At 35.2% G+C, this 27,146-nt stretch overlaps 1 protein-coding gene, 1 long non-coding RNA gene and 2 pseudogenes across 2 annotated transcripts; 2 read left to right on the top strand and 2 right to left on the bottom strand.

The window, feature by feature from the left end:
* Window positions 1-288: 288 nt before the first annotated feature.
* Window positions 289-23,940, bottom strand: LOC137030950 (GTPase IMAP family member 5-like; annotated as a pseudogene).
* On the top strand, window positions 5,200-12,812 carry them4 (thioesterase superfamily member 4). The gene is made up of 6 exons (XM_067401481.1): window positions 5,200-5,709; window positions 8,006-8,198; window positions 8,970-9,132; window positions 9,248-9,358; window positions 9,482-9,606; window positions 11,948-12,812. The coding sequence occupies exons 1-6, from the start codon at window positions 5,575-5,577 to the stop codon at window positions 11,995-11,997; spliced, it is 777 nt and encodes a 258-aa protein (XP_067257582.1). The 5' UTR covers window positions 5,200-5,574; the 3' UTR covers window positions 11,998-12,812.
* On the bottom strand, window positions 19,085-20,757 carry LOC137029081 (GTPase IMAP family member 9-like; annotated as a pseudogene).
* On the top strand, window positions 23,203-27,146 carry LOC137030957 (uncharacterized). The gene is made up of 3 exons (XR_010896483.1): window positions 23,203-23,278; window positions 23,384-23,432; window positions 26,485-27,146. It is a non-coding gene; the product is annotated as an uncharacterized lncRNA (long non-coding RNA).

Here is a 27,146-nt window from a genome sequence, read left to right as displayed (position 1 = left end):
TAAAGATGTATTCCTTTTTGCTCAAAATTTAGGCTTTTTAAAAAGGCTTATCCATAGTGAATGTTTTGGCTTTGTATAAACGATGCAGTAAATACACTGCAAATACAAAATGCTGGGTTAAAAACAACCCAAGTTGGGTTGAAAATGGACAAACCCAGCGATTGGGTTGTTTTAACCCAGCGGTTGGGTTAAATGTTTGCCCAATCTGCTGGGTAGTTCTATTTAAACCAACTATTATTTAAAAATTGCTATATGGCTAGCTTAAAATGAAGCCAAAATAGTTGGGAAATTAAAAACCAGATGCAATTAGAGACAACAATAATAGACAAAAGGTGAATGTTTATTAATAAGCTTTAATATTTTATTAATATAAATTCAAGCAATTTAATAAATGTTTATTGTTTAATAATTATTCATTGAACATTAATAAATGTTCATTTCCAACATACTTTGGGTTAATTTTAATTAAGCAATACAGTAAATTTTAAACAATTGTTGAGTTAAATAAAACTACCCAGCAGGTTGGGCAAACATTTAACCCTACTGCTGGGTTAAAACAATCCAATTGTTGGGTTTGACCATTTTCAACCCAACTTGGGTTGTTTTTGCAAAAATATTAGAATGATTTCTGAAAGATACTACAGCGTTGGGTAAGTTACTCTAAAAAGGTAATTAATTAGCTACTAATTGCATCTTCAATAGTTTAATTAGATTACTATATGAATTACTGTCTCTAAAAAGTATTGCATTGCTAATTACTTTCTAAACCCCATATAAACCTCGACCAGTTAAACAAAACAAGGATAGACACGAAACTGCCCTTTTAATTCTTCTTTCAAATAAATAATAAATTATTCTTGAACTTATTGTGACTGCTCCTTGTGTGTTTAAAGGGAACTTCAGAATAAAATCAATTCTGAACGGTCATATACAAACCATGTATTATAAAGCTGTGAATATGTTTTAATGGTTTATGCTCTTTGTTGATAAATGGCCAGGCCAATCTTGCTCAGCTCTCTGATGTGCACCTGTCTCTCCTGTTCCAGCAACCTGCGTAACGCTTCTCTCCGTGCCTGTAGAAACACAGGATATAATAACCTTTTCCGTTAATTAACATTAGTTACCTACATTAGTTAACATGAACTAATAATGAACTGCACTTCTACAGCATTTATTGTTATTTACTAATACATTATTAAAATCAAGAGTTGTATTTGTTAACATTAGTTAATGCACTGTGAATTAACATGAACAAACAATGAACAATGACATTTCTGATTAACTAACGCTAACAAAGATTAACAAATACAGTAACAAATGTATTGCTCATGGTTAGTAAATGTTAGTTAATACATAATCTAATGGTAACAAATTAACCTTATTGTAAAGTTTTACCTCTTTTCCTGCTGCTGACAATATCAACAACATTTACAAGTCAAAACTATATTTGAATCTTCCTTCAATGCAAATATCACACAAAAAAATGAGACAACTGCTGAGAAGGTGTGGTATATAATAGAGCCGGTTCACAAAACAACAACAAATTTAAACATTTCCTGCATTCTTAAGTTGGATGTTGGATTTAGAATGTTGGGAAACAAATACTAAAATTAGCAAATGGTTTTACATTGAATTGATATGCTTTTTTGCCAAGCATATTATGAAATATTTTATTTAGTGCCGCAAACACTGAAACATTGGCAAAATAACCCTGTTCCTCAGTATTGGTTAAGCATTTTCCTGTTAGTTTGCTGTCATAGGACCTAGATACAATAAGGATGAGTGCTCAAGATAACTCTGTTTGTCCAGTCTGTTACAGGATAAACTACAGGAAGCGTGAATAAACAAATTAAATAAAACTGAATCATTTAATTGTTTCCAATCCCCTCATTTGACACCTGGTGTTTGTCGTAAGCAATTGTTTGAATATCTGACAGAACTGCAGGGTGTCAGAGTGTAATCTAGCTGTTATTACATCTTTCATAAACCTGCTCACTAAAAATGAACTAGGGAAACTGAAGATAAACTATTTGGATTCCGTAATAAGACACTAATATGGAAACTTGAAGATCCATAAAAATTACTGTATTTCCTCATTCAATTTGACTAATGCTTGTGTCTTTATACCACCCCCTACTGATGATAAACTGTTTTGCAACTACTCTTTCAAAGGGTTCGTTTACCCAAACGTGATAACATTGTTATCAGTCACTCACTCTCATGTTGTTCCAAACCCATAAAACTTTCTTTCATTTTTGAAACACAAATGACACCTGTCTGACCTTTCTTGCAAGAAATAAAAGCTTTAAAGACAATTGGACGTGTTTGTCTCTTATGCAGTAGAGTCGGAGTTGATTTGCTACAACACTAGATAAGACCCTTATTCCTCGTCTGGTATCGTTCAAAGCCCTTTGAAGCTTAAATATCTTAAATATGTCAGTGCAGTGCCATTGTTTTGTCTCAAGATGCATACAGTAATGTTTTTTTCTAAAGCAGATTTAAAAAAGCAACTTAAATGTCCTAATTGAACTAAGGCCTAATCCTGGCTTAATCTAAGCCCTGTTTGTGAAACCAGAACATAGTCATAAATGTTAAGATGTAGATACTATTTTGTTTATGCACCCATTTATTTTATATTTTCTGAAGGAACATTTTTAAAGCTTTCAGATAAACAAAAGAAAGTAGAAGAACTGTATATCTCTACTGACCAGAGTGAGAGAAGTATTCCACAACTCCATCTCTCTCTGTTTGGTCCTCTCTCTGCGCTTCAGGGCTTTTTCATAAACAGCAAGTCCGAGACACTCGAATTGAGCTTTTAACATCACACTCTTGATTCTGGAACAAGTACATGTATATCAGTATTATATATTCAACTAACGTGGAGTCATTTAAATGATATATGATAATGTTTCTTTGTTTTAAATTTCTAAAATACTAAGGGGCAGTTTCCCAGACAGAGATTAAGCCTATAGTCCTAGAATAAAATGGCCCTTTAAGCCAGATTAACAGAAATCTGCTTTCTCTGTCATGGTTTAAAATAGTCCTAGACTTAGTCTAGTCCAGAGTTTAAAAAGCTGATTTCCTGGAGGAAGACTAGAGCTACTCCAGGACTAAATTGAGGCTTAAATTAAACCTACCAGGAGGCAGGTTTAACTTCAGATTAACGCTGTGTTTCAAAGAAGACACATGTATTACTTGAATATATATTGATATTTATATACACTGCATGTATATTTTTTATTTATTTTTGATGCTGTTCACTTTATTTAAACAATTTATTTTGTTTTAACACCATTGTTTCTTGTTCAAATGTGATTGCATCATGTTAAATTGACTTGAAATGGTTACTAGAACTCACTTGATGTTTTCATTTTGAAATAACGTTTCAATCAAGTAACCCAATAAAACAGGACTTTCACTTCCCATCATGCTTTGCACTGGGCTCAAGTGAGAGAGTAAATGTTGAAAAAGTGTTATTTTATGCATTTTTTTTTTTTTAGAAAGATGAGAATATGGAGAGATGTTTTACTGTTTAATGTTCTATGTAAAAGGTTTTATGTTTTTTTGGAGATTACCGTTGTAGTGAAGTGTTGAGCTTGTGCTTGGGTTGAGGACCTGCTAACAAGAATTGCCTCCCCCCCCCCCCCCCCCTTTTTTTAATATACATATATATATGAAAAGAAGCAACCCCTATGATAATACTTTGGATCAAACCAGTATATCATTTCTAGACTGCCAACACCGATTATCACATGTGTAAATAGTTACGTTTAGTTTGTTGCTATGTAAAGGACAAAACAAAATCATTAATAATCATATGATTATTATTATATATAGAATTCATTACAAACAGATTTCCAGGCATTTCTTTTTTTTTTTTTCACAGCTGATGTATTTTGCTTGCTTTAAAACAAATGTCTCTTGTTTAGTTAAGTTTTTATATTGGAGTCTTTTTTTTATGCCATTGTTTTCCTTGGATTTGCTTCTCAGTTCTTTTCTTGGTTCATTCCATGTTTTCTAGGCAACCTCTCTCATGCTAATTCAGATTAGCACAGTTGGTTTTAAATTTTCTAGTTTATTTTAAGTCTGGACTTCATAGTCCAGGTTTTAGTAATCTGTACTTAAACTGTGTTTCAGAAAGACATTTTTTAAACCATGATTAACTATTCTGGATTAAGGCCTATCCTGTCTTAATTTAAACCCTGTCTGGGAAACCGCCCCTAAATCTTAAAACGTCATGATTTTACATCAGTTTAAACACACCTGTCCAGCTCAGCACTCCTGTCAGCAATCGCTTCATCTTTCTGTAAAAAAAAAAAGAAATCTGTTAAGCATATATAAGCATAAAAGTACACATGTACATGTACATCTGAGGGTCTGTAGAGAAGATATATAACACATACATGATATTATTAAACATTTAATTAATTATAGGCTACATAAAAGTTTTCTCACCAAGACTGCATTCATTTGATCAAAGACACAAAAACTGTAATATTTTGAAATACTATTACAAATTTAAAATAACTAGTTTTCTATTTTAATATATTTTAAAATATAATTTATTTCTGTGATGGTAAAGCTGAATTTTCAGCATCATTACTCCAGTCTTCAGTGTCACGTGATCCTTCAGAAATCATTCTGATATGATAATTTGATGCTCAAGAAACATTTCTTGTATTTATGTGCTGTTTAATATTTTTGTGGAAAATTCTTTGATGAACAGAAAGTTCAAAAGAACAGCATTTATTGAAAACATTATAAATGTCTAGTTTTATACACTTTGCTGAATAAAAGTATTAATATTAGGCTACTAACCCCAAACTTTTGAACGGTAGTATATGTTAATCATTTTATAATGTAGTAATTTCGGTTAATGTTATTTAAGTTATTATTATTAATAATCTTTTTTTTATTCTGGGGGACCCTAATGTTATTAAAGACAAACCGCATTTCTGTACCCTTATTCTGTCCCTCTCTCTCTGCACAAACTTGTTTGTTGAACGCCGCGCCTCTCGACCAAACATTGTGCATCAGCTGCAGGTAAACAACTGCTAAATGTAAAATTACACAAAAGTAGATTCCAGCAGTGCGAAAGTACGGGAACCACGGGTTGTTGTGGCAACAGACACACACAGGATGCTGTAACACTTCATCCCACCAATCAGACGTATGAATTACTGTCACGTGGTTGTTATGACATGCGTTTTCACTCCGCGTGCTTGAACAGGCCAATCATCGATGACGACCGTGAATCTGAATGTCACACTGTTCACCGGCTGATCTTGTGTTTCCACCTTAAAGTTGGCTTTAAAGTCGTTTTTTACAATGTTCTGTCGTTAACTAACTGATAAAGGCTTCCTTTAGTATTCCAGTTTATTGCTTCAAAAGGACTACGCGGCAAACGTGTTGAAATCTGGGCGGTGGAAATGCCTTCAGTTGATTACATCATTTACAACAAAGTCATATTCATTTGTTGTAGCAATTAGATATTGAGGCTGTTATCCTGTCTAGAAGAATAAGACATCTTCTGTATTTGTTTTGGAGTGATAGCCACTACATTCCTCTGAAAACATGTTAGGACAGATAGCGAGAAGACTTGGTCATCTCCACGGCCAGCAGCAGATCTGTAATGGACTGAACGGAGTCCGTTTTAAAGAGACACACCGGCACCTGAAGTCCTCATTCAAGACCGTCCGGCCGATCTCGGTAACGATTTCATGTTCCCATTTGTTTTGAACTGCTGATAAATTCATATTCCTTCTGTAGTCATGTTAAAGGATTAGTTCACTTTCAAATGAAAATTTCCTGATAATTTACTCACCCCCATGTCATCCAAGATGTTCATGTCTTTCTTTCTTCAGTCGAAAAGAAATGAAGGTTTTTGATGAAAACATTCCAGGATTATTCTCTTTATAGTGGACTTCAATGGACTCCAAACGGTTGAAGGTCAAAATTACAGTTTCATTGCAGCTTCAAAGGGCTTTAAACGATACCAGACGAGGAATAAGGGTCTTATCTAGAGAAACCATCACTCATTTTCTAATTTTTTTTTTTATTTTATACGTTTTAATCATAAATGCTCATCTTGAACTAGCTCTGTTCTTCTTCTCTATTTGAATTCCAGCAGTGTAGACACTGCTAGGTTTATTACTGCCCTCCACAGGTCAAAGTTTGAACTAAATTGTCATATTCAATATGCTAGTGCAAGTATATAACAATTAGTTCAAACTTTAACCTGTGGAGGGCAGTAATACACTTAGCAGTGTCTACACTGCTGGAATTCAAATAGAGAAGAAGAAGAGAGCTAGTTCAAGATGAGCATTTATGGTTAAAACGTATATAATTTTTAATATTTTTAGAAAATGAGCGATGGTTTCTCTAGATAAGACCCTCATTTCTCGTCTGGGATCGTGTAGAGCGCTTTGAAGCTGCAATGAAACTGTAATTTTGACCTTCAGTCGTTTGGAGGCCATTGAAGTCCACTATAAGGAGAATAATCCTGGAATGTTTTCATCAAAAACCTTAATTTCTTTTCGACTGAAGAAAGATGTGAACATCTTGGATGACATGGGGGGTGAGTAAATTATCAGGAAATTTTAATTTGAAAGTGAACTAATCATTTAATGAGCAGGTCTTGACTCTCGTGTGTAGTGTTTGGTGTGCTGCCATCAATGACTACATTTGTCACATTGGCAAAATTTAGTCGTATTTTCAAAATTTTTTGTCCATAAGAGCAATCTTACCTGGCTAACGTACCTCTCCGGTGTTATTTTAGTATTATTTATATGCATATTTAGTTTTTATTATTTTAATTAACTTATTTTTATGTTTTCAGTTTATTTTAATTTTAGTTCTAGTAATTTATTTACATGCTTTTGTACTTTTATTAATTTTGTAATTTTATTTTCATTTTAACTTTATTTTTAATTCAGTTTTAGTCATTTTAGTGTTTTATTTGAAGAATAAATAAATATTGTTTTATTTTTATACATATTTTAGTTAGTTGACAGCACTTATAATTTTTAGTAAAACTTTACAATAAGGTTTTATTTGTTAACAGCATTTATTAATCTTAGTCAATGATAATTTCAGCATTTACTTGTGCATTATTAACATCTAAAGTTGTATTTGTTAACACTTGTTAGTTAATGCACTGCAAACTAACATGAAGAAACAATAAATTAGATTTTTACTAACATTAACAAAGATTATTTAAGAATATATTGCTCATTGGTTCATGTTAGCTAATGCATTAACTAATGTAATGCAACCTTATTGTAAAGTGTTACCAAACTTTGATTAAATATCAGATTTTATCAGATTTCAATAAAATTTGTCTTATAATAAATATGTGACCATGGACCACAAAACCAGCCATAAGGGTCAATTTTTTGAAATTGAGATTTATACATCATCTGTAAGCTAAGTAAATGAACTCTCCATTGATGTATGGTTTGTTAGGAAAAGACAATATTTGGCCGCCCGAAATACAACTATTTGAAAATCTGGAATCTCAAATATTGAGAAAATCACTTTTAAAGTTATTCAAATGAAGTCCTTAGCAATGCATATCCACTCACAAAAATACATTTTTGATATATTTACGGTAGGAAATTTACAAAATATCTTCATTGAACATGATCTTTACTGAATATCGTAATTATTTTTGGCATAAAAGAAAAATCAATCATTTTGACCCATACAATGTATTGTTGGCTATTGCTACAATTATACCTGTGCGACTGGTTTTGTGGTCCAGGGTTACATATTTATTTTATTTCAGCTTTTTCAGTTAGCAAAAACTATTTTAATAGTTTAGTTAATATAATGAACTGCTCTAAACTAAAAGAATATTTGTGTTTCGCTATTTAATTTTTTTCCTATTGTATTTTATCTTTCTTTCAAGATAATTAATAGTTTTAGTTCAAGTAGCAACATTGCTCTGATTTAAAAGAATAGTACATTATTGAAAACTAACTTTAATGTCACTCTTTTTTTCCAGACGATTCCGCTGTGGCCGTTCTCTTCTCGTCCGCGGGACTTCAGCCAGCCCAACTCATCGTGGAGTCCAGAGATGCGCAAGGCTTACGATCATTATATTGCGCTCTGTGACACTGACAATGAAAATGGCGAGAAAACAAAGGGGCCTTGGAGGAAGTTGCCCAGCTACAACCGCTCCATTAAATATGCTACTGGTATTGTATTTGCATAGTTACTTCTAGTGTGTGTTCACACTTGGCAGGTTTAGTTTTATTAAAGTGAACTCTGGTGTGATCGCTCTATTAGTGCAGTTCATTTGATTAAGTGTGAAGACTGCCATCCGAGCCCTGGTGCACACCAAACAAGTGGATCAAGACCCCTGAAAAGATGTGTCTCGGTCCAGTTTCAAATGAACTCTGGTGCGGCTTATTGAAATATGAATGCAAAATGGACCAAAGATATATAAATGAACCAAAACCATGACATGAGGTCAAGATGCGACCCTAAAAAGGACAGAATTCTCAAGCATACCTGTTATTTTTCATCATAGTCATGATTTTATCCATCACAGTTCGGTACAGGCTGTGTCTCCTCGCAGCAGATATTCATTTGTGTGTTTGACGGCGGGATTCCTGCCACTGTTTTGACCCCTTTACACATTTTATAAACTCTTCACAAGTTGTCTGCTCCATCATACGCACGCACATTTAGCCCAGCAACCAGCATTGTTTTGTATGTTCTACAAGTTGCATCACAAAAGTAACGTCATAAAAGCCATTTTTTGTTGTATATCTTTAGGTTTGTGTTTAAAAATGAATACTAAGCGAACCAGGACTAAATGTATAATTTTTTGGTCCGGACCAAGGCAAAAGAACCAAGAGAACTGAACTACAAGTGTGAACACACCCCTAGTCACTGTAATCAGTCAAATAAAATGACATGATATTGAGTGTAAAAGCAAATGTCACGTTGTTTCTGTCTGGTAGGCGGCATCCACCTCAGCAAATTCATCCAGGCCGAAAATCGACTTTTCACAAGAAGTGTTAAAGAGCAAGGCGCAACTTTTGAATATGTGGTGTTTGTCAATAAGGAGGAGAAGAGCTGCGTTTGTGTGTTTCAGTCAGGACGTTTACTAGAGGGTGCACCTGGGTAAGGACAGGAGGTGCACTATTCTACGTTTATTGCCTAAAATTGATTGCCACCCTTTTATTTGTGAAGAATGAGAGAACAGGAAAGGATGTTACACCTTTTTCCTGTGTGTCAGGCATGTCCACGGTGGAGCCATAGCCACCATGATTGACACGGTGACAGGTACTCTTGCTGGTTACCTGTCAGGACCCATTATGACTGCCAATCTCAACATCGACTACCGCAAGTGAGTTAATGTTTCAGTACTTCAGTCTTTAAGTTGTAGTTGTACCCTTATTTTTCCAGTTTACAGTGGCTTTAGGGATTGATTATCTGTGATCTCACCAGCTAACTCTGTTCTCCTGTACAGTCCAATGCCTCTGGGTAGTGTGGTTTTAATCCACAGCGCTCTGGATCGAATAGAGAGGAGGAAAACATTCATCACTTGCAAAGTGACCAGCACTGATGAGTCCAAACTCTACACTGAGGCCACAGGTAGAGTGCACAAATGTCTGCATTTTATGTCTGTAAGATAACAAACTGATTTCAATGATGCATATCCACACAAGCAGTGTGCATATGATAGGCTGTGTGTAGAGTAGTCTTCCTTTGTAAAAGTGTGGTTTTAGCACTTATAGCACGAAGAACAATATAGACACAGACAGGCATAAAGATCGATTTAAGACTCAAACTCTCCTCGATACAAAAATATACATACAAGCAGAAATGCAATTTTTCCCGAATATCCTCACAATTGCAAATGTGACATTGATTTTATACAACAGTTCAACAAACAAACAACAAAAAATTAAGTGATGTACATTTTAAACAGTACTGTCAGTATTGTTTGGTCTATTTTACAATGAAATAATAGTTCCAACGAAAGCCACAGCAGAACTTGCAAGGCACAGTGGTGTTTTGTTAATAAACAAATCTGCGGATTTGAACAAATCGGGAGAGTCAATGATTCAATGAATCCATTCATAAATATAGCCACTTGCTTTGTTAATGAATTAATGAATGAATGAATGAATAATTGAATTCATGTATTCATTGTCTCACTGTTTTAGATCCATGCATTAGATATTAATATAATAAAATGTTGCCGTCTGTGGCATTAATGTCAAATAATTAAAAAACAAAAGAGAAGAGGGAATCACTCTCTGCTCTGAATAACTATTGTAACTTTAATAATAATCAATCTATTTGTAATTAATGCACTAAAGTCTATGCAATGATTTTTACATTTTATTAACATTCTGTTAAATAGAAAAAATGTAAAGCACTGCTAATTAAATTAGCTTCTGTCTCTTTAACAAATGCTCTACTTGTTATTTGCAGCTTTGATCATATTTTTAATAACAAAGATAAAATAACAAACAACTGTACTGTGATTATTAATTTAGTAATTATTATTATTATTATTATTAATAAAAGAATTGGAGGAAAAGATACATCGAGAATCATTTTATAATTGAATTGTTTCTACTGAATCATAATCGAATCATGAGACAAGTGAAGATTCATACCTCTAATTTCTATTGTGTTGGGGGTCAATTTGACCCCTGTATTTTTGATCATAATTAGCTGTACATACACATTTATAAAACATGTTTTTTGTTGTTGTTGTTGTTTTTGGGGGGGTCATGACTAGTTGTAGCATTTGCACACTGAGGTACAGATAACTACAAATTAGTACATAAGGCTATCTAACATTATTTGTACTTGGTGTAAGTAGTGTTTATTGCTGTTCTTCCTCTGCCTTTTTGTTATGTCTGGTTCTCTTTGTGAGGAAGAAATGGGTTTCTCAAACTACTTTTTAGTGCTCTTACAGTCTAGTAATTGTGATCCAAAAAAATAACAACCAAAAACTTTCTTTGACTGTGAAAATCAGCTGGATAAAGCAACAGTGGGTCAATTTGAACCCAACACTAATTTAAAAAAAAAAAAAAAAGTAAATTTGGGTCTTTGTTACACTGTAATTATACATTTAAGTACTGAGTAATATTGAATAACTACATATACTTACTATAGGTTTAGGATTAGGTTTTGGTTTGGTTTAGGGTTAGTTGCATGTAATTATGCATAATTTATCGTTATTATAATAGTAACTGCATGTAACATATGTAACAATGACACTGTAAAATAAAGTGTTAACAAAATGTGTACAACCTTTTCGAAAAGTATCGCAACTTCGCATGCACATTCACACCCTAAATGACAAATATTCTCAAAGTTTAAAGAAGAAATAAATACTTTAAACAATGTATCAAGCAGTCTGAAAATAAAAGTTCTTTCTCATCTTCTTGCTCTTGAAAGGTTTAAATTGCTTAAATGTTAAAAGTCACCATGAATCAAAACTGACTATTCTTATTTTTTTTTATGAAATATTGCAGTATTAATTGTAAATGATTTATCCACCTTTAATCAAAGTTACTTCCTTTCCATGCTTGCAATGACTTCTCTGATGATGTGTTTACTGGCGTGAGGGCGGGGCAACCTGTCACTCACATGAGATCACAGCAATAACAAACCACAACAGTCCAATCAATTCCTGATGGACAAAGTCCCATCCCTAAATTTTTTTTTATTATTATTTTTTCCCGTTTCATGGCGACTGGCAAGACTTAAAAACACATGTAAATGATCAGCTTTTGTGATGACGCAGCACTGGCTGATCTGGCCAGTGACAGTTCTGTCAACTTGTCCCAAGCGTCTTTCACGCTGGCCCTGGGACGTCAGGCAGTCCTTTTTGTGAAGCCCTGCAAACTTACAGTATGTGCTATCTCTGTTTTTTCTCACATTCTCTTTTTCCCCCCTCTTTCTTGCCTCACAGCTCTATTTGTTTCAATAAGTGTGGGCCATTTATTTGGATCTCGAAACTGACATCAGCCCGGAATCCAGTTTGTGTGTGCATATCTGTATGCACATGAGTGAGATTGCAAGTGTGTGTCTGAGGTGGAATGTGTGCGCAATGAACAACTAATTAAGTTGATGTTTTACTTCAGCTTTCTGAATGAGGTATTCAGAAGTGTATGCATGTAACTGTTACAATATGGCTACCTCATTTTTTTATTAAGTTTTTTATTGATATGGTATTTAAAGTTTTGTTGCATAACAAAAGTTTTGTTACTAACTTTTTAATCATCTTAGTGACAATTCGGTTCTTTAGTTTTGGAAGTATTATAAAATGAAAAACTGTAATATATATTTTAGCAGTGTTATATTGAATGTTGTTAAACAGAATTGACGTTTTGTTATAAATGGAAACGTGTGCATTTAAATGATCTTACTGTTATTGCTAAGCAATAAAAATGTATTCCTAACTGCCTTTATTAATCTCATTAAAGTAATCAGAAACTGTCTGGTTGTGTTTTGAAATGTTCTTTTATTATTCTGAAACAACCCTCTTTGGATCATTTGAGGTTTCAATCACAGCTGCTAAAAGAATGTCTGTAAGAGGACCAAGAAAGGGATCTCTGGGACTGGAGTGGCCTTGACACCAGCCATGGACCGAGGCATCTCTGGATGCTGACTATGAGCTATGACAATTACCTTGGCAGTGACCTGGACCCAAAGGCCTTGGGTTCATAGACTTTGATTAGGTCCATAGCAAACCTCTGGGCACTGACAGGAACATTACTGGGCAAGATGCTCTGCAACCAGTGCAGCCTAAGAAAGGGAGCTCTGAAATTGTGCCGTTCTTAGATACTGGCTGTGCTGGCAGAGAAAGTATACTGGGGAGAAAGTATACTGAGGGACCAAGCCATCAATCAATTAGTGTGGAAATAGAATCTAAATTGTTACAAATGGAAATGTGCAGTTACCTGATTATTGACCTTATTATTGTTGCTAGGGAAGTAATAGCATGCCTTCATTATAAAAAAAATTAAAATAATAATCAGTTATTGTAGAATTCATATAATTTGGAGAAGAAAAAACAAATGAAAATCTACCAAGTGTTTAAGTTAGAATAGTTTGCCCGAGATTGAGTATTAAATGATGCTGTGAAAGGAGACTAGAGAGTAGATGAGTTTGCCTGTTTGTTGTGATGACATTTTTCTGTTGCAGACAACTATATATTTAGTGGCAGTCATTTGGCTGGGCACCTGTTGTCAAAGAAAGTTGGCTGCCTTTCATCAGACATGGTGGAGATGAAACGTCTCTTGCAAAACCTCCAACCAGCAAAACTTTCTACTGCTGCTGTGGCTTCCACTGAGGATGCTCACTCACATTCATCTAATGAAGAGCCTACCTTTTCACCTAATACTCCTCAAAGCCCCCACCTTGACGCTATGTCTACATGTGCTTCCAGGATAATCTTCCCACTGAAGTTTCTGAGTTGTTGGACAAGCAAGTGGGATCTACAGTGTCTGGTGGTTCTCACCACTTCATTCTTCGGGGACTGCTCTACCCCCGGTGGTTGACTCATTGGAAGTGCTTTGGATAGCAGTGGCCCAGATTGTCTTTCCGCAGACCTTCTCCTATGGATTCCTATGCTATGCCTGCATGTAAGGTCTTCATAATTTTTGAGTGCCCTCAAAGGACCAGGTATGGCCAAAAGGTGTTCCTAGACTGCTCACACTCTGACTTCAATAGCAGAAGCTGAGTCCATTGGAGTGTGGAGTGTACCTTAAGTCGAACAGCCTGTTGCTGCACTGGTGGTGTCACCAGACAAAGCAGTGCAAGGGATCGCCCAATGCCCGAGTGTTCAGTGTGGCCACACAGATTCTGACGAAAGTGAGTCAGCGGCCTACATCACTCATGCTGACAACACTGTTTGCCAACTAATTTTGGCTGCTTCCAACACTTTATAGTCTGTAGAGGTGGATCCCTCTGTCCCACGGTTTTTGCAAACAGCCTTATTGGCCATGGGGCTTGTGACATGCATGAGAACTGGGCTCTCTCATTGCAATGCTCGTGACTGCTCGCCAGCAGGTATGGCTTGCTCAGGCCAGATTGCTGGAGGATTGTAAAAAGACCTTGAGGGATCTACCCATTGTTCCAGGAAATATTTTTGGTCCAGATGTATCTGAGGTGTTGGAAAGATGCATGAAGCTATCTGTGACCACTAAGCAGCTAACACAGGTGCAGCATACTCCACATTTTAGAATGCAATCAGCACCTACTCATCGCCATTACACGCCTGTGCAACCACGTTTTCGCCATGTGCCCTCTAATCTAGTTTCAGGGCTCAGAGATTTCTGGGTTCTGACAATGCCCAGATGAGTCACCCCCATGGTAGTCCAGCCCCCCACCTTTCTCCAGGGTGTCCACGTCAGCATCCCTTCACAAATTCAAAAGGCCGAAACTTCAAGGCCAGAGACACTAGAGCCGGTGGTCGGACGTTTTACGACACATCATTTGAGTTACTGGGAGAGCACAATGTCAAATCCTTGGGTCTTGGTGACATTGAGCAACAGTTATTCTCTGTACTCAACATATTTGCTGGTTCCAAAGCGAGACGGGGGTTTTCATCCAATTTTAGAATTGAGGAGACTCAACAGGTTCTTAAAGCTTTGTGTTGGAACCTTCTTCTTCATATTTGTCTGTTGACCTGCAGCCGCCTGTGACAGATGACCGGACCCAACATGGATTACGCAGCAAGATTTTTTATCCTTTTTTGGAGGAGTTTTTCCATCTTGTCATCACCTGAAGCAAAAGTCACTTTTCTGGATCGGGGTGAATTACCATCACCCCGTGGACTTCTGAGACACCACTGGACTGAGCTGGAGAGAAGCTATTATCTGTTGTCTATTATCCAAATGCTGAGGTGTCTTGTCCGTTAGCTGATCTGATATTCAGGTTTTTAACAGGTTAGGGTTTGGTTTAGAGTTATATGCATTACTAGATTTAGATGCATTAGGTAAGATGTATTATTATTACTACAATTTACTGTTATTGTAACTATAGTAAGTACATGTAACATGTAACAACAATCACTGTGAAATAAAGTGTTACCAAACTTTTGATGTGATAAAGTATTAGTAATGTTGAAATTAACATTAACTAAGCTTAATAAATGATGTAGAGATATTGTTTATTGTAAGTTCCTGTAAGTTAATGTTAACCATCTTGTAAAGTGTTGCCCATAAACTTTACCCTAATTTTCTGCAGTCACCACTCAGAATATTAGAGTCATAAAAGTACACAAACCATATAAAATCTACTCAGAAATCTACTTAAATTTATAATTTGACTGGCCCTGCGACCCCATAGAGGACAAGTGGTTTGGAGAATGACTTGGAGATTAAATTGTTAATGTTAGTTATTTTATTTAACTTAACTGGAACTTATGTGCACATTTAAATATTTGTAATTATGGATTCTCAGGCAGTTTTAAGTTTATGAACCCATTATTTAATCATTTATTTAAACAAAAACAGTCTGCAAAACTTAATAGACAGAAGAATCAAAACCATGGACTCACCAACAAAATCAGTTACATAAAGAAAATACCATTCAAAGACAGGTAGAACATTACAAATGCTTAGACAATATAATCAAAACTGCAAACCATGAACTGGACACAGACAAGCAGGGGCGTCACTAGGCCCTTTTTAGGGGGGCTTCAGCCCCCCTAAACTTCTGCCCAGCCCCCCTAAAAAATATATTTGATTAATAAATTTTTGATCGCTTCAGTCCCCTTTAAAAAAACTAATTTGAAACGGCGGCAAGCTGCGTCAAGTTTTGGCTCCTCCCCTTATCTGAGTCTGCTTGGATTTAGCGCATTTTTTAATCTGCAGGGGCGCCGAGCAGAGCGAACATCAGAGAGCACAAGGTGTGTGTCGCGTGTGCGTGCATTTATTGATAGATTGCTAATGCTATGATATTACATCTGCATCGGTGCAGTTCTTTGTCATAAATGCATTGCAGTTTACATAATGTAATGTTACTGGAGCATTGGGAGCACACGGGACGGCTCGGTTTCTCATCCAATACAAATACGTTTCGCTGCGTTCACCTTCAACCCTTGTGTGATAGTTGTTTTTTATTCCTACAAAAATGAAGTGGTTAACACCCATGAAAACATACTTTAGACAGTGGTGGACAGTAACTAAGTATTTTTACTTCGTTACAGTACTTAAGTACATTTTTCAAGTATCTGTACTTTACTTCAGTATTTTTTATTTTTAGCAACTTTTACTTCACTACATTCCAAAGCATAAGATCGTACTTTTTACTCCACTACATTTCATAAAACATGTCGTTACTCATTATTTTAAATGGAAGAAATTATGACATGCTCAGAGACGTTTCGTGCACGAACTGATTCTTTTCAATCATCCTGTTAAATCGGTTCACAAATCACATCAACAATTCATTAGCGAATTGGACTGATCGTATTGCAGCTGTTATCGAGTCAACAAGTTACTGATTCAATGATCCGTTCAAAGGACGCTCCAGTAAATGAATTTACAAATCTGAAAATTAGCCAAGAACCCGGGGATCCTCTGAGTGCGTACATATCTGATGGTGAAAAGTAAGTCAGCATACTAATGTTGAATTTTAGGATTAATTATTGTAACTGAAAATCATATTTAGGTCACAACTTTCAGTTGTTTTTGAACTAAATCTGCTGTAAAGGGCGATCTGTTTAAGCCCACTGACACGTCCACATCAATGTGTCTACAGATCGCGATTTCGATTCAAACAGATCAAATCACATTTTAAAACTAACTTGGTGCTTCAAATAACGGTTGTGTCAATTACATCGTTATGGCACTAGGAGGCGACAAGTGACTGTTAAAATGTATTTGACAATGAATGATTCATTCAAAAGATTTATTTGTTTAATCCACTAATGATAAAAGTGAAGTAGTTATGAGTGAGTCATTGAATCATTCATTCAAACCCATTTTTTAAATAATTAAATTAATTTGTCTGCAGCAATTAATATTTTGTCCTCTAGTAAATAATTATAGGCTATTTTGTTTAATTGTCTATTCAGAATCGTAGGGGAAGCATGATTTCTATTTGAAACAAACAACAACAACAACAAAAAAGAAACAAAAAGAAACCTTTATTCTAATTTTATCCAGAATCGTGCAACTCTAACACAAATAAAAATAACACATGCACATTCATCTTACCCCTTGCTGCAATTTTTTAAAATGTTATGTATTTAGCCATATGTATCTTTGACAATTCATAATCATTCATAATTATTTTGAGCAATAGGATTATATAAAATATATAATATAATATTAAATTAAATTATATAAGTGGCCTATATAAAATTACAAAATAAACATTCATCAATTACTTTTTTACTTAAGTACATTAAAAATCAAGTACTTTTGTACTTTCACTCAAGTTAAATTGAAAACGAGTACTAAATACTTTCACTTGAGTAATATTTTATTATACGTATCTGTACTTTTACTCAAGTACTTGATTTGTGTACTTCGTCCACCACTGACTTTAGATTCAGAAAACGATCATGATTTATTTTAATTTACTTTTTACAATTACAGACATATTATAATGCATTTTGACATTACATTATGCAGCCATGCACAGAAATGACACACATCATTGTATGAAAGCACTAGATGGCCCAGAGAGAGAATGTGGAGTTATTTTGTTTTGTATTATTAAATATAGTTTTGTATTAAGTAATAATGAATCAGGAGGAGTGTAAAGGGATTTTTGATTTTCTTGATTTATACTATTTATACTAGATTTGTATTTGATTTATAGAAGTGGCAAATTGATAATTCATGTTGTTATTTTTAATAAATAGAAATAAATATAGAACAGATTAATCATATTGCCAATAGACAATTACATTAATACATGGTTTGTCTATATTCTTAATGATTATTAGCTGGTTAGTTAAAATACTTAAAATGAAATCAATTTTCATGGGGTGACTTTATGAATATCCAACCGTATTGTTGATTATAAAGGCTAAAAGGCTAAAAAACTAAAATAATTTATATTTCATTGTAGATGGATATACAACATTTTTTCTTGTCGTGCGGGAGTACGTCTGCAAATGAGCAACAGTCAGTCAAATAATATTTTTTTAATCATACCCTTATTGGGGGCTGAGCCCCCCTAAAATCAAAATCCTAGAATCGCCCCTGCAGACAAGATCAACTAAATGTTATAATACATTGTGAAATCAAAGGTATTTGTTGTCAGACACATAGCTGTTTGCATACGCAATGCTGAAACAAATACTAACCTCTAACCTTATACCCTACCATGACCATCATCTTAGTATACAGTGTTGGTAGCACATCCTGATACACACTGTAGATTGTCAATGTTACAATAGATTGTTGTGATTGGATCTGTGCATTTTTATTTTTTTAAATCTCTGAACTGATTTCATGAATCTCATTCATACAGTATGCTACTGTATCAGGTTAGCTTGAGGCCAGTAACTGAATTTCAGACCTATGCTTCTAAAAATAAAGGCTCCTTATTGGCATTAACGGTTCTATGAAGAATATTTTAACACCCATGGAACCTTTTTAATTACATAAAAGTTGTACCTTTTCCATTGGAAAAAGGCTCTTCAAATTATTACAAAAAACGTAAGAGTGTACAGAGTTAAGCATACACAGTATTGAGAACACTTTATAACAGTTCATATCAGTGACTTATAAATGTTTGAATTATTGTTAAGGATATCCTCTTGTCTGAATAACCTCATGCTTTTACTAACGACAAGTAGACTTGGAATAACTATATATTAATGCTCTATGCTATCAACATGCTTTAGATTTCTTCACCCCTTCCGTGTAAAACCACTTGCACCCCATTTTAAACCCATTAAAAAAGCTTAAGATAAGAAACTGAAGAAAAAAAAAATAGGTGTCGAGACAATTTTCACTCTGCAAGTAACACAAAAAAACTGCAAGTAACATTGAATTAAACATGAAATGTTGAAATGGTATTTTCTAGTAAAACGTACTTCAATAATCTTTGTTTTATATACAACAATTCTTTTTTAGAGTGTTTATTTATTGTTGGCTGCTTTTTTTGCACTGCTACTGTTTGTGTCTGCAATAACTTTTACACAAGCTGCTCCTGCGAGAGTTCCTGCAGTTCCTGTGATTATAAGTGGTAGTGCCATTCCAGTACTAGCTGCCGGTGCTGTGCCTCCAATCATTCCTCCAACACTTGCTCCTATATGGGCCCCCACTTTAGCAGTCTTGACAAGTCTCCTCTGTTCATCCCTCCTTATCGTGAGCTCCTCTTCCCTTCTCAGTCTCTTCCTCTCTCTGTCTCTCTTCTTCTTCTTCACAGATTTTCATCTGAGCCCTCTGGTACATCTGATTTGTGTAATGCTGTCCTCCATTGTCCTTCACCATTGTGTCTATCTTCTATAACAGATTGCTAACCTGTGCTTGGTTTTCTTCTGCGTTACTGAAAACCTGATAACCAGCTATACACTGTTTGATTAGCTCATTAACCTGCTTGTTTTCTGTCAACTCCTCTATAGATGTTTTCAACTGATCCCCTCTAGTAAAAAGAATGATAGTATAATGTACAGCATTTTCTCCAAAGTTCTCCTGAATCCATTTCACTGTGTTCTTCTCCTCATCTGTGAATCTCACATCCAGTCTTATGACCAGTAGAAAGACATGAGGACCGGGAAGAGACATTTCTACACACCTCACTATTTCATCCTTCAGTTCCTGTTCACCGATTGATGTGTCATACAGCCCTGGAGTGTCAATCACTGATATGATTCTACCTTCTACTTTCTGCTGACATTGACTGCATTTTCCAGTCACAGATCTAAAAGATAACTTTTCTTTAAAAACTTTTTCTCTTAGGATGGTGTTTCCTGTTGCACTCTTTCCAGCTCCATTTTTCCCCACCATCACAATTCTGAGATCTGACATGATTGAAGAAGATAAAAGCAAAGTACAGTGTGTGTGTATTTTTTTTTTCTTCATGGTGTCCATGACCATGTGTTGAGCAACATACATTGGGGTTTATGAAGTTAATTTATTAATATTTCTTGATTTACTTATCAATATGACGTGTTTGTAACCAATAGTGCTTTTATGAAGGACGTTATGGATAACACTACAGTAAGTAATGTAAATGTGCATGTAAATTAAACTGAATTAAAGGGGTGGTGGTAACTTTTTTAACTTTAGTTAGTGTGTAATGTTGTTAGAGCATAAACAACATCTGTTAGGATGCTCAAAGTTCAATGCAAAGGGAGATAGTTTCTTTTAAAGGGGGGAGGGGGGGTCTAATGCTATTTCTTGCATTCTGACTTATTTACACTGTTAAAGAGTTAGATTCTCATGCTAAACATGGCCAACGTTTCAAAACACAAGTTGGACGTATAACGGAGTGCCAAAAATACTCTTCCGATTCCTCACAAACTTCACACATTTTTTTTTAAATTTAATTTAATTTAATTTATTTTTTTGAGTATGGCCCTTTATTATGTATGGCCCTTCTGGAAGAGCGCGCACACATCAGAGCATGAGAGCAAGAGCATGCCCATCAACACGCTTCGTTCGGCTTTGCGCTAGTCACTTTGTTTTAAGACCACGAAAATTTTGCAATTTTTCTAAAATAGATCCAAATAATGTGTGAAAGTACACATATAATAGACCCATGCTATGCCTTTGTGTGTAAAGATGGTAATTTTTAAGAATGACTGTTTGGATTTATATGAAACAGTAACATTTTACAATAAGAGTACATTTGTAACATTAAATAAGGTTAATAAAAGTATTGTTCATTGTTAATTTCAGCATTTACATTTTAACATTTTAAAGTTGTCTCTTGCATTAGTTATAATGCACTATGAATTAACATGAACGAATCATCAATGTATAATTAATATATTAGTATTTTTTATGTATAAAAATTACAATAAACCTTTAGCCAATTTAAAGAAACAAAATGTAAGAGAGTTAAAACTGAACACAATCTTGCTGCTCAAACTGTGTATAGAACAATTTTTTATATTTTTTTGCTCCTTTTGTATTTTACATTTACTTGTACTTTTACTTTCAATACTTAAGTACATTTAATATATAAAAAAATACTTTTCATACTTAATTATCACATACTTTAAAACTTTTATTTAAGTAACATTCTAAACAGCAACTTTAACATCTACCAAAGTCATTTTCTGGCAAGATATCTATACTTTTACTCAAGTATGGTTTTTATACACCACTGGGTGCCATGTCATCTGCTGATGTTGGTCCACTGTGTTTTCTGAGGTCCAAGGTCAACGCAGCCGTATAGCTGTATATTTTGAATGGAATTAGTGAAAGAAATCAACTTTTTGATGATATTCTAATTATATGACCAGCACCTGTATTATAAAACTAAAGACTTTTCGGAGATATGAAGGATGCACTACTACTCTATACGTACTCGAGATTAACATGAGATTGGCAGAAACTGTGTGTGATATCGACCCCCCCCCCCAAAAAAATAAAAAATAAAAATAAATAAATAAATAAATAATAATTCTCTGTTTAAGGACTACAACAAATGGCTGGTAGGGACTACAATGCACTTCTTCCTGGGTTAGTGACATCACTAACCCTAACCCTACATAAACCCTGCCTCCAAGAACACGCAACAAAGGGGGTTAGGCCATGTTATTGCAATACAGTATGCAATAGCATGTCATAAAAGCAAGATGCCAACATAAGTTATAACTGTAATTTAACTAAACTATACCTGTTCTATCTTCATTCAGCATATATTCTCTAGCTCTGTAGGCATTTCCCACACAAACGATTTATAGATTATCATGACAGAATATGCTAATCAATGACTTTAAGATATAGTTATCTCCGCATCAGGTACATAAATTCATCAACTAACCGTTCAGAAACGTCCAGTTGCATTCTACATGTTGTCACTTATTCGTGAGTCTCTCCATCATTGTCCGACTCAAGTTTCAACGTAAAAGGAGTCAGTGAGTCTGCGTGAGGTAAGCGACACTGCTAACATGAGCTCTTGAAACTCCGCCCTCTTCTTGGGAGCAGCAGCTCATTTGCATTTAAAGGGACACACAGAAAAACAGAGCATCTTTGCTCACCCTCAAAAAGTGACAAATTTAACGTTCTATAAAAAATTAACGGGGGTACTTTGAGCTAAAACTTAACATTCACACTCTTGGGACATCAGAGATTTATTTTACATCTTGTAAAAGTTGCATTATATGACTCCTTTAAAAATGATAATTTCAACTGGACATTCAAGGTAAATTTAATAAAATACAGACAGTTCTCACCTGCTTGGGTGTTCTTCTGCTCCCATTGTCCTGTTCTTCTCATTTTCCTTTCTGTCACTTTCTGGAAATTTAATTCTGCCATCCTTTCGAATGAGAATCTTCGTGATCTTACTAATAAGCTACTATCCCTTGCTTCAGCATTCATGTTTTCTTGAAAAACACATTCTTCTTGTACCTGAGTTTCCTCTGTTCTTCTCACATGAGCTATACTTTGCTTTATGTTTTTTTCTATTACACATTTAAATGTCTCTCTCGCACTGTTTTACTTGCTCTTGTTTTGTCTCTTTCTCTGTGTTGTCTTCTGTCCTCCTTTTCTTCCTCCAGTTTTTGCTTTTCTTTTCTGATATATGTCAGATGCTTTAGGTAAATCTCATTATTTTAATGGTCATCATTCTGTTTGATGATTTCATTAATCTTCTGTGGAAGCTTTGTGATGTGAGCTGGATTAATTTCATGTACACTGTTTATTGCATGATATTTATCTCTGCAGTGTCTGACTAGTTCCTGAAATTTTGTACTAAGCATAAAGACCATCCATTCTTTGTTGGACAATTGTTCTCTCCCAATGAACAGAACCAGGGTGAACTTAAAAGCTTGTGGTCCAAAGTACTTCTGAATTTGCTTCACAAGATTCCTCTCCTCCTCTTTCATGTTTTCTAGGTTGATGATCAGCAGGAACACATGAAGACCAGGATGACAAAGAGAAACACTTCATCATTTCATTCTGCAGCTCTTCATCAGTCAGTTCAGTGGTGAAGAAACCTGGAGTGTCGATGACTGAGATGTTTCTGTCCTCTACTCTTCCTCTCTGTATCTCACTCACTCTGGTTCTGGTCTCTTTAAAAGTCTTTCTGCCCAGTATTACATTTCCTGTTGCACTCTTTCCAACACCAGAAAGTCCCAGCAGCACAATCCTTAACTCAGGTGAATGAAATGTGCTTTCTGCTTCTGCAGAAAGATATAAAACAGAGAGTCACTCAGATAGGGGCTTTCCTAAAACAATAACTACTATTTCTTACTCTCACACAGGTAATACCTCGAAAGGTACATTAAGGTTATGGTTCAACAGCGTGGGAAGGTAAGTCCAATACACATATCATCTTTCCAAATACAAATAAAGTTCACATTGTGCACAAACAAAATGGACTTTGAAAAGAGAAAATCATTTTGTACACATATTGGGATATTCCAAATATATCTTGCTGCATTGCCATGTAAACATGCTTACATCTTTGCAAAGAAAAAATCTGTTTAAGAAATGAATTGATAATTTCTTAATTACAACATTACCTTTTTAAACCATACGACAAATGTGCATTTTTACATGTATACAAAATATTGCATAAGAGATGTGTTTTCTTTCTTTTTTCTTTTCTTTTTTTTACTGAATTTTGGTAAATCTGTTACAGGAAACACTGCAGTACACATGCCATTTATGTGATACAAACTTATTAAAATAAGATAAATATAAATATATTCAAACATATTGTAGTTACATACTGTATACATAAAATGTAGCTCACCTGGATATGTTGGTGGTGTTTTGTTGTACCAGTATTCAGCAGTCTCCATGTTCAACTTCTGAACATACAACAAATGTTCTATGATTAAGCAATACGAGTACTGTAGCTGTTAGGTGTTTTATGCAAAGCCAGTTGTTCACTTTCCAGTAAAGGCTGTGTTATGTGTGTTGTGTAATGTCGCCAAAATTTATTGTGAGGATGTCTGCATGTGACTTGATGACTTAACCAGATTCCGGTTCATTGCTATTAACCACAATGTTTCTTTTCTTATGTCACTGCTTGGTTAACAAGTATTACAGTTTTTAAGTCATTGATACATAAATTAAAATGACAGGTGTAAACAATGAAATCAAGATAAATCATGTCACAGTTTCACTGTTTGTGTGATAAAGCAACCAGAAACAAATTCTTAGCAGATGTGCTTTGAATGAGCACCCAGTTTTGAGTAAGCATTTATCAACTTCACATCTTGATTTGTCAATTTTATTTTGCTCTTCTTTGCAAAAAATCTTTTACAAAGATTACTTATCACAAACCTGCCATTTTAACAGGGGCTTGAAGACTTTTTACAGCAAATGTATGTATCGATTACATGCATTTTCTTAAAAAAAAGGAGAAGTTAGTATTTAATTGGTTAAACATTCTTGTTCTACAACTCTGATTTGAGCTGGTTTGTGCACCTCCTGTGGTTGAATGCCCACAAGTTGCTAAGAAACACAAAGAAATGACACACCAAAACAACTTGTAAAGTTAAATGTGCGCTAAATGTACGGTACTATACTCAGTATTAGATTTTTTTTGTTTGGCATTTATTTGTAAATGAATGTCTGGTACAGATAAATTCAGAACTTAAATCAGATTAAACTGTGTGTGCTGCAGAACTAACATAATTTCTCTTTTAAAGTAGAGACAGGGTGTGGCACTTGTGATTTTGTACAATTTGCTCAAAGAATCAACAATGTGCCCCTAGCAGTGCAGCATTCATTCACAGTCCCAGCCATCAGTGTATCCAGTGTGGAATTTCTGTTGAGTTTTCAACTTTTGCAATACTGTTCAGGAAATCTTCTATTTGAGTCATATTCATCCATTCCACTTTTTGACATAAGTGACCTGATTTGGCTTTTACTCAGGGGTGTAGGAACCATTATAATTGGGTGAACCCATTGCTTTTAGAAATGGCTTAATTTGCCCTAATCTTCCTAAAAATGTATTTAACACTTCATGGTATTGTGATGAGAGGCTAATGAGATTTGAAATGTGCAGTCTTTGTACATACCTTGTGTTATGTGTTTCTGGTGTGTGCCCACAGTGTGACATATAAACACTGCTAGTTTGCATAGAACTTTTATTTGCACACTGGGTCATGCGTGTATACTTAACAAAGCAACTGTTCATTCATCCATTCATTTTCCAAACCACTTATCCTGTATAGGGTTTCAGAGATGCTTGAGTGTAGCACATATGTGTACACATCATACAAAGCATCATACAACATTCCAAACAACCAATCAGATTTGAGGGAGAAGTTTACAGTTTATGTCAAGTTTAGGCTTACAACCCGGGTTAGGTGTTTCAACATCAGTGTAATTCATCTATCATTTCTCTCTGATTTTAGGGATAACTTATGGGTTGGGTTAGGTTTAGGGGTAGGGATATGGTTAGGATTCAATTTTTGGACAGGAATATTGTTCCAGGACCAACAAAATATGTTAACACAGGAACACATCTAACTCAGGACATGCAAACCATCAGAGAATTGGTTACTACTTCTACATGTGTGCCCTCTAGAGGAATTTAAGTGTAGTGTCAGTGAAATATTTAAAGGATTAGTTCACCTCAGAATTAAAATTTCCTGATGTCATCCAAGATGTTCATGTCTTTCTTTCTTCAGTCGAAAAGAAGTTAAGGTTTTTAATGAAATCATTCCAGGATTTTTCTCCATATAGTGGACTTCAGTGGGGTACAACAGTTTGAATGTCCAAATTGCAGTTTCAGTGCAGCTTCAAAGGACTCTACATGATCCCAGACAAGGAATAAGGGTCTTGTCAGATCTTTTCACTAAATAAGACCCTTATTCCTCTGCTGGGATCATGTAGAGTCCTTTGAAGATGCACTGAAACTGCAATTTGGACCTTCAAACCATTGTACCCCACTGAAGTCCTCTATATGGAGAAAAATCCTGGAATGTTTTCCTTAAAAACCTTTATTTCTTTTCTGAAGAAAGAAAGACATGAACATCTTGGATGACGGGGGATGTGTAAATTATAATTCAGAAGTGAACAAATCCTTTAAGTCTCCAATGCCTCCAAACATATTGCCCCAAAACATCACACCACCAAAGATGAGCCAGTCAGTGGTTATGCTTACATGCACTTACATGCTTACATGCACAAAACAAGGTTTTTGCAGGGTTTTTTTTCTTCTTCTCTGTTTATATTATCTTAATTACCTGTTTCTTCAACTTAACTGCTTCTGGGTGGGCTGCACTTTTCTCATGGGAGCGTGTGGATTCAAACAGATGGACGATAAAACATGTTTTCAGCAGATTATTAACAATACCATTTTTTTTCAGTCAGTTCATGCATATTATTTGTGGTTATTGACCAGGGCAGGCCCAGGGAAACTGAAGACAAGGAGATATAGTACGAGGATGACCTCAGGCACCTGCTCGAAGACTCGAAGGTTGAGCCCCTTTAGCCGCAGTGAAAGGAACATCTGTGGCAGGAGTAACAGCAGTCTTCTTTGCACCAGCTCTGGCTTGATCCATGACACAAACCTTTTTTGGAACATTTGACATTCCTGTCACAGCTGAATGTCTTGGAATCGGATGGACCGCGAAGGGATCTCTGGGACCAAAGTGGAATTGAGGTAGCTGTAAACAGGAATGCCTTAGGGGAACATGTTATTCCAAAGTCATAATGAATCAAAATGACACTGTGTTCGTTTGTTGGCCAGAGGAGAACTGGCCCCCCGACTGAGCCTGCTTTATCCCAAGTTTTTCTCACCTGATGGAGTTTGGCTTCCTTGTTCCTGGTGCCTCTGGCTTGCTTAGTTGAGGGCACTTAATATTCAACAATTTTATTGATCTGACTGTACTGTCACTATTGAATAAGAACTGAACTGAGCTGAGCTGGACAATAACATAATTTTTTGCAGAACTGCTTTATAGATTAAATGAACTTATTTAATAATTGATGATCTTTACAACAGAACTGAATCAACACTGAACTGACTTCAGCTGAACAACAGCCGAAATGCATAATTTTCCT

The sequence above is a fragment of the Chanodichthys erythropterus genome, chromosome 2, assembly GCF_024489055.1.
Source record: "Chanodichthys erythropterus isolate Z2021 chromosome 2, ASM2448905v1, whole genome shotgun sequence".
Taxonomy (NCBI): Eukaryota; Metazoa; Chordata; class Actinopteri; order Cypriniformes; family Xenocyprididae; genus Chanodichthys; species Chanodichthys erythropterus.
This window is presented reverse-complemented; position numbering and strand designations above follow the sequence as displayed.